General features: G+C 37.0%; 1 protein-coding gene across 32 annotated transcripts in view; it reads left to right on the forward strand.

Annotated features, from left to right (window-relative positions):
- Positions 1–18684, forward strand: part of SOX6 (SRY-box transcription factor 6) — a 445713-nt gene that overhangs the window by 234907 nt on the left and 192122 nt on the right. For 29 of the 32 annotated variants that reach the window (XM_073347425.1, XM_073347409.1, XM_073347410.1 and 26 more), the window contains one exon: positions 8467–8556. The exons of the other annotated variants lie outside the window; for them this stretch is intronic. In XM_073347425.1, coding sequence (XP_073203526.1) covers positions 8467–8556 — 90 coding nt within the window. The remainder of the gene's footprint in view (positions 1–8466; positions 8557–18684) is intronic. 32 annotated transcript variants of the gene reach the window in all.

Below are 18684 nucleotides of genomic sequence, written 5' to 3' on the forward strand. Positions count from 1 at the left end.
TTTCTCTTTTGTTAATTTTTCTAGTTCTTAAGTCATATTCTTTCCAATTACTATCTTATTTATGCATACATGGCTGGTCGTAGTGGCATTTGCCGTCAAATTGGCTGTTGAGGGGATAGTAAATCAACAAAATCTTGAAACGATAGTCAAAGAAGTTAGTGCGTTGGCTAACAACATATCTCAAATGTCTTATTTTTAAATTTTCTGTTATACCATGAAAATTAATTACTCTAGAATGGAAATATGGAAATTGAGGAGGATGAGATGAGATTCACTTGACCTAACTTACTGGTGACAGGAAGATTGAAACCAAGCTACTTATGAAGCGGAGGCAGTAGCACCATATTGTGACTATGTTGAGCCTTCAGGCTGACTTTTGATTAATTCTGTATTGTTGCCCTCCTTTTTTCTTTTAGTTAAAGTTTATTGAAAATGAAAAGGGTAATTTGTATATGAAAGAAGAAAATGAGTAATATGGCATCAAAGAATCTATTTTAGTAACATTACACAAACTTTATACCCTTGCATTAAAAAAAAATAGAGAGCATCATCCAGCACTTACGTTTGTTAGTTATGCTTAAATTATATTTTTTATTTATCAAGTCATGACTGTAAATATGAAGTTCTTCATTTCAGTTTGAATTGGTGTCAGATTATAAAAGCTAATTCTTTCAAAGTGAATGAAATTCATCTTACTGAACACTGAAATGTTACAGTTTGCATTTAATTTTAACATTAAATACATATTACCAAGAATGAAGACTATGATTTTAATGGTATAGAGCTATGCTAAGTGGTTCTTTATCTCAAGGAAATCTAGAGGGCAAAGAATTCACAAAAGGCATGTAATCAAGCTGTTCTTGTACACCTGAAGATGGATCAATTAGTGAAAGGTGCTACCAGGCTGCACACACAAATTAAGTCCGATCACTAGATAGTAAAATGTACTTCACTTTCTAAATAACAGATTTCTTTAGCTGAATCTAATAATGCCATTGGTAGTATAAAAGTCAGTAGCACCCAATATACACTAACTAGATCAACATCTGAATGATTTTTTTAAAACGAAATCTTGCATTTTACTGAAAAATTCTTGTATTTTCTGAATTGCTTATTCTAATTAGATTTTTCTCCTTTATGTGAAATACCAAAGCAAACCCTTCAGTTTCAGATGGATAATAGGTTGTTTTTGTTTTTATTGTTGTTGTTGTTTTGGTGTCAAACCCTGAGTAGATCGTCATGGAACTAGGGAAATCCTGTTCTCACATACAAAATCAAGATGTTCTCAGGCCAGGTCCACACTAAATAGCAAGGTTGACCCAGCTACCTTTTTCAGGGGTATGAAACGTTCACACCCATGAGTGATGTGGCGACGCCGACCTGACCCCAGCTGCAGACAGCCCTGAATCAATGGGAGAATTCTTTTGTGGGCCTAGCTACTGCCTCTTGGGAAAGTGGATTAATTATAGTGACAGGAGAACTCCTCCTAGTGCTGTCGTGAGTGTTTACACCCAAGGGCCACCATGCTGCAGCTGTGCTGTTCTAGCAGTTTAAGTATAGACATAGTCAAAGTGAAGTTAAGGAACAGGAGAAGAGGGAGCCACTATTACTGCTGTTTACCAGTAGTTTGGATTTTGGAAAAAAAGACTTTTTCCTTAAACAAATATATCAAATGGGATAATTTCCTGTACACTGTTTCTCTCCTGTAACCTTGACTTGTCTGAGGCCTCCAAACTCATTTGACTTAGCCTGATCCAATCAATACTGTCATCTCTTGTTGTGGAATTGGAAACCAATGAATACGTATAATAGCAATGGCTTAGGGACTATGTGCTCCACAGTGAAGATGGAAAAAGTTTCACATTTTGGGACGTTCCCAGAGCCTGCTAAAACATAATGAATACTTATTATGTTCAGTGAAATCTCATTGCATTATAATGTGCATTGTAACATTCCTATAAAGCATACCTCCTGAACATAAGGATGGGAATTGTCATGCTCTTAATTGTACAGCACCCTTTTTCTGTAACACTGGTGGGAAGTTCGTCAATCTACTGCGGGTTATATCATCCTTTGAAATATTTGCTCTTGTGCTATGTGTGGTCTGATATTTCCCCCCAGGCTTTTCCAACACTCCCTTGAGTTCTAATATATTTTAGATGCACTTAGAAAAATATGTCACATGTACCTTTGATTGAATTACATTTCTGTATACATTTCCATTCATTGTTTATGAATTTATAGTGCATTTGCAATCATTATTAATAAATCAATGTGCTTTTGTCTTCTGTCACAATATAATGTATATATTCAAAAAGAATTGTATGCAAACAAGTCATGTTTTAGAACTCATATCAGTAATAATTATCAGCTCACAGTATTGTTACAACATGCTTTGAAAGAAGCTTATTATGAAAGAAAACAAGGCACTGCAAGGTAGCAAGAGTAAGACAGTTCAGTTGATCATTGATATGGGTGTTGTAAATATGCCACTGTATACTACAGTGTTTTATTAAGTCTCAAAAAGTCAAAGCTGATTTGAAATAATAATGTCTGACAGTCAGGGCTTTGAAGTTTTGCTGCTGCACTCTCACATTTAGGCTTTCTTTTATGTACGACTTTACCGTAAAAAACAAAAACACACATGGTATGAATGCCTTCTTCATATCTGTATTTCAAAGAAGGTAATGAGAGGCTACTTCAGTAAATTAAAAACAATCTGAAACTATGTGGATGGACACAGGCCATTGTAAGGTCATACAGTATTCATGCAAGATATAGTCTTGGTTGCTTGCTTGTTCAAGGTTGTGAGACTGGAATAAAATAGAAAGAGAGAGAATGCAAAAGTTATTCTTGACAGGGAGAAGATGACTTTCATTTAGTCAGAAGAACTTCAGAGCTTGGCTGTGATAGTTAGCACCCGTTCTTCATCACCAATCTTGCAACAGAGTGCTGGATTCCATCCATTCCATGGCTGATTGATTAGCCAGTGGACAAATGTTAATTGTTTTCATCAATGCTTTGTGTTCATGGAGAGATCCTTTTCATCTTCTATCAAGCACTCGCTTTACGTTTGTTTATTCAGCTTGTCTATCTTGTAACAATCTTTTCTCATCCACCATCACAAGTTACCACATTGAGGGAGAATCCTGCAGTACTTCTACCCCATTGAACAATTAAAATTACTAAAAGAAATATTGACGGGTGGGGATTATGCAATAAACATCATAGTTTAAAAGAAGTCAGATTTTGATAGATAATCCAAACTCTAATTTATAGGTAACACATTTGCTCTTGTTGTCTTGGGAAGAAAAGTTCTCTAGGGTGTTTAACATAAAATATATGGAGTCAAATTCTGTGCTCTACTGACTTACTGTATCCCATTCTGTACTGACTTACATCTTGGGTAACTCTATTGGCATGAGTGAGTTAGCATGGGGTGAAAGCTGTAGAAAATATGCTTAGTTTATAAACACGAGCTGGGCCCATGCCACACATTCAAAATCCAAAGGTGAACATTTATCAAGAGTAATCACTTTCCTTGGTTAGTTTATAATAGACAGTCCCGAACTGAAACATCCCTAAACTTCACAGATGTCCAGATTCTTAGGCTTTGGGGTGCTTTAGAGTTGGAGCCTTGATTCAACTTATTCTCCAAATAGTTTTGCACTCCAAAATTGGGTCCAGACTTCCACAAAGTCAGTGGAATTTGGAATCCAGTGTTCTGGTTCAGGCCTGTTTCTATAATGAACTAAGCCAGGAAATGGATTACTACTATTGAAGACATTTCTGCTATGTAGGAAGGCAACTTTGAAGATTTTATATGTATGGAGGGAAATTGACTTTCAGTATTAAAGGAAAAAACACATCTCCTCACCATAGATCCTTTTCAGGCTGTGTGCGCGAGCACATGTGTACAAGGGCTCAGGGAGGAACATATTTTTCACTGTTAGCTGCTTGTTACCCCTTCCACGTAGGTGAATGTCCAATTTCAGGTATCTCCAGTGAGATAGGTGAACATATAATGATAATTTTAATTAAGAATTATGCAAACCGACTCCCACCAGTTGCAAACCTTCTGGAATTAAAAAAAGAAGAAGCTGTAATTACAATATATGTTCACAGTTCTTAAAAGTCACCCTTTGTATTTTCCTAACCTTTCTGAGTCTGCCCAAGAACAAAATGTAATAGCAAATAATTACGAGCTGTTTGGATAGAAGTTCAGTATTGAGAAATACTGTGCAGACCTGTGCAGTCTAATATCTTTTAAAGAAATACTTCCTTGCAAATATATAGAAAAAGAAAACTACAATTATTAACATGATTATATTAAGAGAGGGGGCATACAGACTGACCCTTCTTTTATTCATCTTCCTACTCAATGGAATTCTTGAAAAATATGCTTCTATGCTTGTATATATTCATACATGTGTTTGCTTCAGGGGTGAATTTCTTCTCAGCTCTCATAAGATTATTTAATTGTCTCTTGATTCTGTTATTTGTTGCATCCTAAGATTTTGTTGTGGTGGTGGTTTTGTATCGATTGAGAGAAAGCATCCTGGTGAAAAGTCATTAACACTCATAACCTACATTAGACATCAAAATAAAGTCAAAAGGCTCTTCTTTTGCATGGATGAAGGACTGAAATTTTGGCAGGAGAGCAACAGACAGACATCTTTTAAAACTGATGATATCACAAAAAAGGACAGATTATAATGTTCTGTTGGTAATTGATGGTTATTTGTTGATTCTTCTATTACTAGGCCAAAACTCATAAAAGTAATACATGCTTGTAATTGTAAAAATTGAATAATTTGTTTTATTGTATAACAAATATTTTAACAGTGTCTGCTGCAACTTACAGCTTCTTAAATTGTGTCTTTTATGGAAAGAGATAATTAGTAAATAAATTGACTTTTCTACTGAAATACTATTTCAAAAATATTAACAAGCTATATTGTCTTTCGAAGGAAGTTTACATGGCATAAATGTGTTGCAATTAAAACCTTGATCTTTTGAGGGTTGTAATTTGGTTTACATGAAACTGCTTTTTTCACATATGGAAAGTTAATATGCATGTTCGCATGAAACACTTTTGCATCTTAAAAAATGTTATTGGACAGATTACCTTATTTTCCGCCTTTAACTCCCTCCATAAAATGCACTTCTTTTGTGATTCCTTCCAATGCTGATCTCTGTGACAATCCCCTTTGTGTTGGAACACAGTGTTATCCCCTATATTGTAACTGGGTAAGGTAGCAACAAATCCTGCTCTTCTTACTTGTGTGAGTACTCCCAACAGGACTGCCTGCATGGTAATGCGAAACAGGATTTGGCCTTTAATTTGCAAGTAATTCACGGCGGAGACCTTGAGATGAATTCTGCCTTCATTTACACCCAAATAACTCTTGGTAAATCAGTGGGATTGCATTACTGTAAATATGGTCATTAATTGGTACCTTATTATGTGTTTGTAAAGCACTGTTTATGCCTAAAGCAACCTCTATTAATAAAATATTGATTATTGGCCTGATACTGAGAGGTAATAACAAATTTTGAAAGAGAAAGTAACCAAGGACATAGAGATGAATGGTAATTGGGATAAAATACAACATGGTTTTGCAAAAGGTAGATTGTGCGAGACCAGCCTGATCTCTTTCATTGAGAAGGTAACTGATTTTTTACACAAAGGAAATGCAATAGATCTAAGCTACCTAGATTTCAGGGAAGCATTTGATACAGTTCCACACGAGAAGTTATTAGTTAAATTGGAGAAGGTGGGGATTAATATGAGAATTGAAAGGTGGATAAAGAACTGGTTAAAGGGGAGACTACAAAGGGTCATACTGAATGGTGAACGGTCAGGCTGGAGGGAGGTTACTAGTGGAGTTCCTCAAGGATCAGTCTTGGGACCAATCTTATTTAACATTTTTATTACTCACCTTGGAACAGAAAGTGGGAGTCTGCTAATAAAATTTATGGCTGACACAAAGTTGGGAGGAATTGCCAGTACAGAGGAAGACCAGAATATCATACAAGATGATCTATATGACCCTGTAAACTTGAGTAATAGAAATGGGATGAAATGTAATAGTGCAAAGGGCAAGGTCATGCATTTAGGGATTAATAACAAGAATTTTTGCTGTAAGCTAGGGATGTATCAATTGGAATTGACAGAGGAGGAGAAAGACCTAGGTGTATCAGTTGATGGCAGGATGACTATGAGCCACCAATGTGGTGCTGCTATGAAACAGGCTAATGCAGTCCTAGAATGCCTCAGGTGAGATATTTTGAGTAGAGACGGGGAAGTGTTAGTACCATTATACAAGGCACTGGTGAGACCTCATCTGGAATATTGTGTATAGTTCTGGTCTCTCATGTTTCAGAAGGATGAATTCAAACCGGAACAGGTACAGAGAAGGGCTACTAGGATTATCCGAGGAATGGAAAACTTGTCTTATGAAAGGAGACTCAAAGAGCTTGGCTTGTTTAGCCTAAACAAAAGAAGGCTGAGAGGAGATATGATTGCTATCTATAAATATATAGAGGGATAAATACCACGGAGGGAGAAGAATTATTTAAGCTCAGTACCAATGTGGACACAAGAACAAATGGATATAAGCTGGCCATCAGGAAGTTTAGACTTGAAATTAGATGAAGGTTTCTAACCATCAGAGGAGTGAAGTTCTGGAACAGCCTTCCAAGGGAAGCAGTGGGGGCAAAAGACGTATCTGGCTTCAAGACTAAGCTTGATAAATTTATGGAGCGGATGATATGATGAGACTGCCTACAGTGGCATGTAGCTGATCTGTGAAATTAGATCATGCCTACAATGGCATGTAGCTATTAGAAAATGTTCCCAACGGTCAGTGATGGGACACTAGATGGGAAGGGTTCTGGATTACTATAGAGAATTCTTTACCAGGTGTCTGGCTGGTGGGTCTTCCTACATGCTCAGTGTCCAAATGATCACCATATTTGGGGTTGGGAAGGAATTTTCCCCTACATCAGATTGGCAGAGACCCTGTTTTTCGTTTGCTTTCCTCTGCAGCATGGGGCACAAGTTACTTGCAGGTTTAAATTAGTGTAAACTGTTGTAAATGGTGGATCTGTAACTTGAAGTCTTTAAAGCATGATTTGAGGACTTCAGTAACTCAGCCAGAGGTTATGGGTCTATCACAGGAGTGAATGGGGGAAATTCTGTGGCATACAATAGGCAGATCAATCTAGATGATCATGATAGTGCCTTTTCACTCATCTCCCATTGAGTTCAGTGGGAACAAAGAGTGCTGAGCACTCCCATGAGGTACTAAGATCCCGATTTATCAAGACGCTTAACAAGTGTCTAACTTTAAGCAGCTTCATTTAAGTCAGTGGGACTACTTACATGCTTAAAGTTAGGTACATGCTTAAATACCTTGCTGAACTGGGGCCCAAGTGCTTCTTGGGACTAGGCCCTGTAATTGTAATGGAAGTTAATCATACGCACTGTTGAGAATAGATCCCACAAAGTTTAATGGAGATTCCACTGCCATTATAAACAGAGAAAGGGAGAAGGAAGTATTCAGCTATATATAAAGTTCTCTCACTGAGAATTTATAAACCTTGAATAGATGTTCTTAGAGGAGGAAGACTCCAGATTGTGACACCAATCATATGAGTTACCCATTCCCTGTCTTAAAATCACCTTTTACAATTTATTTTTGGAAGGTTAAATTCTGTAAGTTCTATTAAGGGACTTAAAAATAGCTTTTGATTTAACTGAGGATTATGTTATGCTCCGTGTTAAATTTTTCAGCGAAAGTAAGGTCTGATCCTGGAGGACTTGTTGAGGCCAGATTCTCACTACATCTTCAGTGCAGTAACTTCAGTGAGAGTTTTGCCTGAATAAGGCCTGCTGGACTGAGCTGAAGGTTTGGATTGCAATATGACCTTCAGAATTTAAATGCCAATCTTCTAATTGTTGCGTAGCTTACGGGAAAAAATGCTGATTCTGTGAACATCAGAAATCTAGAATTGTTTTATGAATTCCATGAAGACATTATATGAATAACTTCTGCATTGACATGAGTAAAAAAAATGTGTTTGTGATGAACACAGTGAGCCAAATTTCCAAAAACAGTCTCTAAATCTTCAACTATATTTTGAATGTGCAATCATTTTCAAATACAAAAGATAAAAATTTGTACATGGAGTGGCAATCTATCTATGTAAATTGGCATGCATATATTCTGAACCAAGTTCTGCTCTCATTTAGATCCTTGTAAATCCACAGTAACTCTATAGTTAACCTCAATGGAGTTACACGGGATTTACGTTGAAGTAGATGAAAGACCATTTGGCCTCAAGTTCATTCCCCTTTGAAAATCTGGTTCAAACAGATCAGGTAGGATGGTTTTGAAGAGCTAAAGGAGACACTTCCTAATCTATAAAGTTGTATTAAGTATTTATTTTCCTTTTTAATAGACTCATCTTGCATGGAAAAGCTACTTTCTAAAGACTGGAAGGAGAAAATGGAAAGACTAAATACAAGTGAACTCCTTGGAGAAATTAAAGGTATAATATATTAAATATTTAAACGTTGACATAATATTTTAGTCACTGAATGGAAGAAAATGTACATTTAATGCATAACCAATCATTGATCCACATTCAAAACTCCCACCGACTTTAATAGGACTATGGGCATGGAATGATACAAAGTTCAGGTGTTCTATTCTGTTCTCTCTAGCGTTCAAGTATATAATGGAAATAAAATGAATAAATTAACATCTGTTTTTCTTTGAAACTCTTTCCAACCAACTCAACCTATTTATTTAGAACGACAGGTATATTTGAAAAACAAAGACTTTTTTATGCTTAAAACTTAGTTACAAGCAGGGTTAAGAATATTTCCCTCTCATTTCAATTTTATTACAAACTTTAAATGTATCATATTAGTTCTCTTACATCGGTTAAATATCTCAATCTCCGGATACCAAAAGAAAAAGGCAAAAGCATCCCATTGCAAAAGGATGTGGGTTAGGAGTAATTCCCAAAGAATGTATTTTTGTATAGGTAGTATGTGGGGGACTCTTATCGACTGTGGTGGGATGTCACACTGTGCTTATTTTTTTTAACCCTGTGCTTCAAATGTCCAATTTGAAGAATGCTAGTTTTTTTTTACAATTGAATTATCCTTAGAGTTGAAAGAGAGACCCTGGGTGAAATTCTGTCACCACTGAAGTTGATTGGAGTTTTGCCGTGTGTATAGCCTGTGATTCCAGCAGGTCCCAAAAAATTTGTGGCACTTGGGATCTAATCAGTGTGGGAGGCTGTGCTAATAAAAAAATAATTTGAAGAGCATTCAGTGACAGGATCCTTAAGGTGCTTCTCTCCCTGCCCTTTGGTTCTTCCATGGGGTTTTCTCTTGGAAGGAAATTCAGGCTATTATTGTTTGGATTGGAAAGAGAACTTTTCTTTCCACTGTGAGCTTAGATATTTTACACTATTTATGACATGTATTGAACAGATTTATTTCTGTTGATTGCTATGGTCTTATTAAATCACAACTATAAATACATGGGAACAAGGATTTGTTTGTCATACTGATGATGTCCTTACTAATGTTAAAACAAAAAGAAAGACTATCTGAAGAAAATCGATGCTTGTGATTTTGCATTTCCATCAAAAAATGTTCTGAAATATGATGCATTTACTATAGATATAAACAAGATGAAGGTTGGCCTTCTTAATAAATAATTTATAATCACTTCTGTCAGCTGATACCATGTCAAAACCTAATTGTTTTATATGTTTCCTCTGATTGGATTTCTCCTGTATAGCTATGACACTGCAAAGTATTAGGTAGGAAAGTATTGATGACTGAAATAAGACACACAGTTTTACCAAAATATGCTATGCCTGCCTGCAATAAACAAAAGGCATCAAAAACTGGTAATTCGAAATGCTAATCTATTTAAAACCATGTTGTCTGCTGATAACATGGAAAGTGTTGGACATTAATTGCACAAAATACGACTACCCAAATCTCTGAATAGAAGCTCCTTGAATGCCATTAGTGAATCAGAATTAAAACAGGCTGGGTCTCTGGCAATGATGGATAACATATTCCTTATTATTTTACATGGGTGGTTTTTTCGGCATATAAAGCCTTTTGATGTACTTCCGAGTGTCATTCAGTTTTTGGTTGGGACATTTAAAGTTTGACTTCTTATAAGGTCTGTTTCCACTGAAGAGTTGACACAGGCTCTTATTAAGGTATTGTCCTCAAACCCTGTTCTGTCCACCCACACGCTCCCTGAGTTTGGTCATGCTTTCATCCCAGCATAGCTGGCTTGTCTAGGACTGTAAGCTAAAACCCAAGAGAGGCTTTCACTTGGGTTGGTAACCCATCCGCTTTGCAGTGAAAATGCAAGTTAAACCATCTGAGTGCTGATACCTTCCCACAGCTCCTGCTATGTGCCCAGAAAGACAGAGAAGTTCTTCCACAATTCGGTGACACACACAGGTGTGTCAGCACCAGTGAGGACACAGTAACCTGGGTATGGCTTTGCAGAATGACTACTCTGGCTGCTCAGACCTGGATGCCAATTGCCCAAGTTAACTTTGCAGCGAAGACATACCCATAGGGTCTTTTTCTGCTTCATTCTTGTAGTACTCAGTTTTTACTTTGGCCCTCTGGTTAACTGGTTGTGTGCACATTATAAAAATTTAAATGTAAGTGATATCCAGTTTGGAGCCCCTTTTTGCTGCCCAAATGGTGTAAAGCAGCCTTAATATAAATGAGAATTAAGTCCCGAGTGTCTTATTTCTGCCTCAAGGAGAGTTTTAGATTATTACATGTGTTTTAGCCTGTGGTGTTAGCATAGCCAAAGGTAAGAACAAGAAGCCAATTTTGCGTAATGTGAAGTGAGATTTAGCCATGTGCCCCCCTCCCATTGAAACTTTGTTCTTCTCTCCCACTGAGGCCCTGAGTTGGCCAGAAGTGTTTGTTAGAGAATGATACCCCTCCAGAATAGTGAGCCCCTAATCTAGGGAGCCAGTTTTTATTCTCCCTGCAGTGCCAATTAATCCCTGGGCTGGCCCTGCTTGATGGCAGGGTGCTCTGGTACTACTCTTTTCACATCATTTCAAACTTCCCTCTGATGAGTTGAGGTAGACATTACTTCTCAGAAGCCAGCCAACAGCTATGTCTTTGCTGACTAGATGGGTCGCTGGAGAGTGGTATGAACTGCTTCTGTCCTCATAGGGTTGATTGCACTTTAATAGAGCCTTTACTCTAGTGGTCACTAAATGGTTTACAAACATTAATGAAGCCTCATAAGACCGCTGTGAGGAAGGGAAACTTTAGTATTAGTGAGTAAACCATAGTAATGAAAGATGAAGTGACGTGCCCAAAGCCAACAATGAGTCAATAGCAGAGTCAGGGATAGAACCCAGGGATCCTGCTTCAACCCTTAGTAAATCCTTAGAGCTCCTTGCTCTAACCACAGATGACTTTTTCCTTAATGGTCCTTATCTCTACAGTGTTCCCAGCTACTGTCAGCTGACATCCATTCGGGCTATTGGGAGTCACACATCTAAATCTTTGCTACTGGAATTGCATTTGAAACATACTCCCTTTTCCCAAAAAGAGACAGGGAAAAGTTCAGTGAGAATGCACAGGGATACACAGAAGACTACAGCTGTAATGGTGAGCACTTCTATAGTGCTTTGAAATCTATGGAGTAATTATCACCATTACACAGAAAGGGAAACTGAGGTACAGAAAGAGGCAGTGTCTTGCCTCAAAATAGATCAGTGGCAGAGCTGGAACAAGAACTCAGATCTGTTGATTCCCAGTCCAGTGCTCTTTCCACTGTCTCCAAGGTGGTAACTTATAGGTTTCTTTAAAAATATGTAGCTTGGGGTCATAATGATGTATTAACATGGTTTAGCACTTGTGGGCCTTAAGAAGTGTGTTCTGAGAGGATACTAATGAAGAGAGTGAGGACTGGGTGCATCGGGGGTAAAGAAGACATTCTAGGCATAGGGGAGCGTGAAATAAGACAGGAAAATGAGAGTGTAAGAAGTAAATAAAAGAAGTGAGGTAGTCTAAATTAACCAGGCATACTTTAAATTGTTTTGGGAATGTTCAAAGCTCTAGATTTCCATGACCATGGGTTCATTTTCCCAGGGTTGAAGGGATTTCAGGTCGGGTGATTGCCACTGCATACTGAAGATGCTAAGAACTACTTTTGAAAACTTAGTCCTGTACTTGGTTGCAATTAATTCTAAGTCAGGGCATTTTAACTGGTTGATATTTTTGGTATTTGTGCAGCTGCTTCCTTCTTTTATATTACTGAGAGTTCAACATGAAGCGATGCAGTTAAAAAAATAAAATGTTAGGTCATTAGCAAAAAAATCTTGATGATCAGAAACAGAGGTGTGGTCCAGTGAGGAGCAGCTCTTTGCACTGACTGTTACTGGGAGTTGTTTACTTTAAATAGAAGGCGTTGTTCTTGTTAAGGATAACCTGAGCACATACTCTCCCTCTGTGACTGCACAAGTGCCCTTCCATTCAAACCCTGTGGGAAGGAGCTTCAATTAGGCAGGGCATGTGCTCATCTACCCCTCGACCCCCCCCCGCAAAATGCATCAAAACTATTTGTACTAATAGGGCAAACCCTTTCTGTGCACGTGTGTGAAACACACAGATGATAAAAAAGAAGAAGAAATAATTGTGTGATAGAGACAAAATAAATAAAATTGTGTTTTCTTGCCTTACTTTATATACGTATAATTAATTACAGTAGTGTTTTTTTAATCAAGGTCTGATTAGAAACTATGTCCATTTGTTAACAGAATACAAAGCATCCTGTCTAGGTAGCAGACGGTGAAATATTTTTTTATTTTCCATAAGTGGAATTGTTCACGTTCCCAGTTACTCCTGTGTACTGTACTTGATGTGTGAAACCACTTATTCTACATCTTTTTAATTAGAATTTTAGTTATTGATAAAGGGTCAGATTCTCCTCTGAGTTCCAGCAGAACAATCCCATTGATTTCAGTGGGGTTGCGTGGGTACAACTGAGAGGAGTATTTGGCAAAATACTTTGTAGCTACTTCATAGTGGTTAAATAAGTCTTCATGATCATTTGATATGTTTATAACTGAAACACGCAGGGCAGATTTTAAAAGTCCATGAAATAGATGAACTGAGCAAAATGATCTGCTTACCTGGAAAAAAAAAACCCTCACATTTGCATGTGCAAATTGCATGTCCAACAGCCCAAGCTGTATATGCAGATGTTTTGAATAAACAAAGTGGGTTCAGATTCAGCTCTTACTTTACCAAGGTTTGGATGCAAGGGATTCAACCCCCAAAGTATGCTTTATTGTTGCTTAGGCTTCTAGTTTTTCTTTACTGACCACAACTAGGCAGAGTAGCATCATTTATCACTGTAAAGAGTCTGTTTTAAGTTTTCTGTTTCTGTTCCAAACATAAATCTCTGGAATAGTCTTACATGCATCATGCAGTTGTCTATTGAAATAGCCTGCAATGGTCTTTTTCAGCATGCAGGGTCTTTGAAGATCAAATAAAGGCCAGTCTTTAAGTTACTTAAGCAATGACATTATTGCAAAAGGGTCAGAATTGTTCTAGCAATCTTATATATGAGTGACTCCTGGGTTAACTGTGTTACAAGTTAGTGCTATGGCTTCCATTGCCAGCATTTATAACCTGAACTATCTATATTTATAGGCATTGTGACTTAAATGTCACATGCTGGCTTTGTACAGTATACTCTATTTTTAGGATGGACAGTGACTGATGCCCATAGATTTATCCAATACTGAAGTCTATTTGCACTGTATGTTTCTCTCGCTTGTATGTAGCCCTTTTATATCCTATACGCTTTATCAAATCAGTCACCAGTGGAGCCTTATTGACTCCCAAATATAAGCTGTTGTTTCACATAGCATTTATTAATAAAATGGTCTGGAAATGGTTGGATCAGAGGGAGGCATGTCCCTGTTTCCTGTGGAGACTTTAAGTTTAATAAGGGAAACCCCCTTCACTCATTTTCTCAGTATTAGATACACTGAATATATTGTAAGAGCTTCTTCATGTAGGTGACTGGCGTTGTTCATTGAATAGATGGAAAAAGCTACATTTTCTGTGTATATTAGCTGGAGGAAGAGAACAATGAGGCACAACCGTGAGCATTTTGTGATTATCAATTACACATTTATGGAACGGGCTCAGAGCCAGCTCTTCGTGAATGAGTCTGTGTGAACATTACGAATACTATGCGGTTACAAGAATAATAGGTTAGATTCTTTTCAGTAACAGGTAGGAAATTGTTATTTGCGTGAATTTAGTAGAAAATCTCCTTTCTCTTTTAGTGCAGTTGATAAAACAATGCTTAAATATAGAAACACAGATAAATTTTCAGGGGCTTGGGTTACACAATACAGAATGTAGAAGATCATTTCGTGTAAAATAAGGCTCCTGATACTATCATGTTACCTTACTTTCCAGTTTGTCCTGGGTTTTTAGTAATTATTTCTCAATTATTATTGTATAAGATCCTCTTTTGCAAACAATAAGTGTTTACAGCAGCTGGCTTTATAAATATAAATATAAATAAATAAATAAATATTTATAAAAAGACATTATAGGTCTTATATCACAGAAGCACCCATAGGTTTTTAATTATGCCACTTTGTATTGCTGTAGACATTTCAAAGCTCCCCTTTGTGCTCTCTATTATAAACATCTTTTATTTCTTTTGAAGTCTACATGATATACATACTAGCAATTAAAAACCCAGCTCAGGGTTGGAGACACAAGGTCTTCGTAATTAAAACTCAAACAAAAGCTACAAGCGAAAAACCTACTCTATGATTAAGGTCTGAAGTGTTATGATACATTAGAATCTATGTTAACTGCTAGGATTTAAAAAATCAATACACAGGAAAAGAGATCAGTTGGTTCCAATTAGTGAAATCAATGAAAACATTCCCTTCCTCCTCCCCAACAACCTCCCAAAAACACCTTAAGTTAGTAACTGGTCCTGATTAGAAATATACCACAGGCTGTAAAGTTTTCTGGTAATATATTTATTACAGTGACCCAATGAAATAATGTTAAACTTTATCTTGTACCAATCTAAATCTTAAGTATACTTTGATTTTACCACTTCTTTAGACATAGTCATTTTGCATGGTGTGTCACAGTAACTGCCTTTCTGGGCCTAAACTGATGTTATATTATATCTTAACATTATGTACATGTTGTAATATTTCACAAGTAAATCCAAAATTTACTACTTAGATAGTTTTTATTTTGGGTATGCTTGGTAAAGAATAAGGTAAATTGACTCCAAAATAAAGAGTAGAGTGCACAATAGTTGCATTTACTGTGTCCTGTTTTATCTTTTTTTTTTCTTTTTTATCATTAAGGTACACTTGTATAATTAGTAAGGCCAAAGGAGTTGATTCTGATCTCTCTTAAATTGGTGGAAATCCATATATACTCATGCAATACCTTAATTTTTGTTGATACATGATAATTATGGCCCTGATCCTGCAATTAATTGTGCACACGTTTAGCTACACACTGTGGGTAGTTCCATTGACAGCAGTGGCACTGTTAAGTGTATCCATACTTCTTTGCAAGACTGGGGACATCATTTACAACAAAGAAAATTCACACATTTTTGCTTCTCTGACCATTAGGACACGGAATCGTGTTTCAACAGCACTTATCACAATCACACCAGCTTCTAATATTAAAATGTCAAGTCTATTAATATGTATATTTCTTAAGACTTTACAACTATAAATTACATTGTAATAAACCTTTCATGTAAGTCAAGTTATACACATCTAGATTGACTAACCCATTTTATAAATAAGTCAGTGTATTTACACACATACAGTGGTGCTGGAGTACACAGTGCAACAATATGTTTTTACCTACGTAGGCCCCATTCATACAGTGTGAAGGGTGCCTACTGTGGCCGTATGGAGCCCCATTCAAGTCAAGGCTATGTGTTAAGACTTCAGTGCCAACCAGTAATGAAAAAATCTTTAAAAAAGCTGTACAATTATTAGAAAAATAAAATATATTATCATCTCCTGGAACATAATGCATTTTTCAGTAATAGAAATAGTAACAAGAACACCTGTAGCATTAGAAAACTTCGTTTCAAGTGCCAGTAAGCAGGTTTGAAAGTAACTTTGAAAAAGTATAAGTAAGTTTTATTTCCTTCTCTCCCCCCCCCCCCCGCCGAGTGGTTTGCAATTTACTTTAGTCAGCAGTTTTCTGATTTTTTTTGTTTGATATTTTAATATTCCTAAAATTGATATCTATTCATTTTAATAACTGACATCTCCAAATGAGCAACATTGTCATTTAAGTCAGAGAGAGTTTTGCTTCATTGAGGACTGTGGAACTTGGACCTTAAGGTCTACTTTTGCTGAAGTCAGTGGCAGAGCTGCTTTTGACTCAGGCCCCTGCCCTGCAAACCCTGGTGCACATACTTTACACACAGAAGAACTTCCACTGAAGTCAAGTCCAGAAGGGAGACCTCTATGTGTGAGTGTTCTGCAAGGGGTCCTAGCATGCATCAACACTGCAGGTCAGTGGCCGAGCCAGCTAGGATACATTTATATGGCAAAACTGAGCCCCACAGCAGTGATTCTCAGAGCCTGGGTCTACATCCTTGGACTTGCGGGGCTCATGCTATGGCGCTAAAAACAGCAGTGTAGATGTTGTGGTTCAGGCTGGAGCTTGGGCTCTGAAACATCTACACTGCTGTTTTTAGTACTGTAGTGTGAGCCCAAGTCTGTAGACCCGGGGTCTGTGACTCGCTGCTGCAGGTTTCTGTTTGCTATGTAGACGTACACTGAGACTGGTCTCCTGACCCCCAATCTATTCATTTATCCACTGCCACCCCACAAAGTGAATTTTAAATATTTTAGAATCGGTTTATTGTATGGGTTTACAAAATTTTATGTGAATTGCTTTGTAAATTTATCCATCCAACATCCCATGTCTTTCAGGTAAATCATTATTCCACCCCACCCCCATACCAATGGGTTACATTTTCAAAAGAACCAATGTCACTTTGCCTAAGTCGCATTGATTCATACCTATATGTTACTTACACTTGTAAATTAACAGAATTGTACACACACATGTTACTGTACCAAAGGACTTGTCTAAATGAAATAACTAAGAAAGAACTGAAATGAACTAGGTGCGTACATGTATTACTAATGAACTCATAGTGTGTGTCAACCAGTATTGAGACAGAGATGTTTAACTGAAATCCAACAGAGTCACTCTGGATTTACACTAATGCAACAGGAATTAGAAACTGACACTTTAGCTCTCACACTGAAGTTTTATTTGTCGTTACCATTTTATCCGGTTTCTTTTTGTTAAGTTCCTTTTTTCTTTTAAAATGTTGTTAATTTCACCCATACATCCTGATCTTTGTCTTGACAAATACTTAAATTAAAAGTTTTTATATAAGTCACTTGTGACCCTAATTGAAATCAATGGAGTTCCTCCAGATTTGCACCAAGTAAGAATGGAATTTGGTCATGTGTTGAAAATGGTAATATAAATAGTGGAAACCTGTATTTATATCTTCTCCTTCATACTGAATAACTTTAAACAAATCTGTTTTATTAAGGGCCTGATTCATGTCCGGTTGAAGTCAATAGGTGTCTGTTCATTAGTTTTGGTGAGAGTTGAATTAGACTCTAGAAACATTTGAAAAGAGATTTCACTTACTCTGTTTGGCAGGATGGTAGCAAGGGCCTGCTGATGTTAGACAGGAGAAGCTTGTCTCAATTTCGTTTAGTATGTGTCACCAGCACTTTGCTTAATGTGCATTTGCATATTGTAATACATGTTTGAATTTGATCATAAAGGTACTCCGTTGTTATACAGCAAGAGTAAACTGAAATCTTCCCCTATGGCTTTTTAAAATGGGTTGCCCTGTAGTTCGCAGTAATGAGAGAGGCTAGCATGCTCGTATTTAGAATGAACCCTCATGCCTATTGAGATTTGTTTGAATAGGTTTCCATCACAACAGGTGCACAATTGTTTTATGAGTAAAATATTATCAGCCTTCTGAATTAGCCAGGGCAAAGTGCAAGTTGGCTTATTAAATAATCAAACCCAATACTTAAAAATGTACTTGATTTCCACAGGAATTTTAAGTTGCTAAGTCCCAGTCTATCACACAGATTTTTCAGTGATTGTTTGCAGCATGCAAGTAGCAGCTTGCAGCATAACCAGTTTGGTGTGTTTTACATAATTCATCATAAATTATACAAGACAAAACCGCTAAAAAAGCATATAATAATAGGTTTTACTTCTAGTCTAACATTTTTAATCTACCAGTGAAGGTATACTGTACATTAAATCAGAAAAAAGTGGGCCTGTAGTGGAAAATAGTTTGAAAGTGTTCTGCATTCAATTAGGAGGCACATCAGTTTAGAAATATAAAACGCAGTGTTGTTTTTTTAAATAATTCAGTTTATGTGAGGGAGTGGGGGGAGAGGGAGAGAGAAAATCCTCTGAATCTGAAGTGCAGCTTACAGTGTGGAGCCCACATATGCCACCGGTTATTGAATAGTTTAGTAAACACAGTGACTCAGAGACCCAAGATGTAGATAAAA

The sequence above is a fragment of the Lepidochelys kempii genome, chromosome 6 (genome assembly GCF_965140265.1).
Source record: "Lepidochelys kempii isolate rLepKem1 chromosome 6, rLepKem1.hap2, whole genome shotgun sequence".
In the NCBI taxonomy this organism is placed as follows: domain Eukaryota; kingdom Metazoa; phylum Chordata; order Testudines; family Cheloniidae; genus Lepidochelys; species Lepidochelys kempii.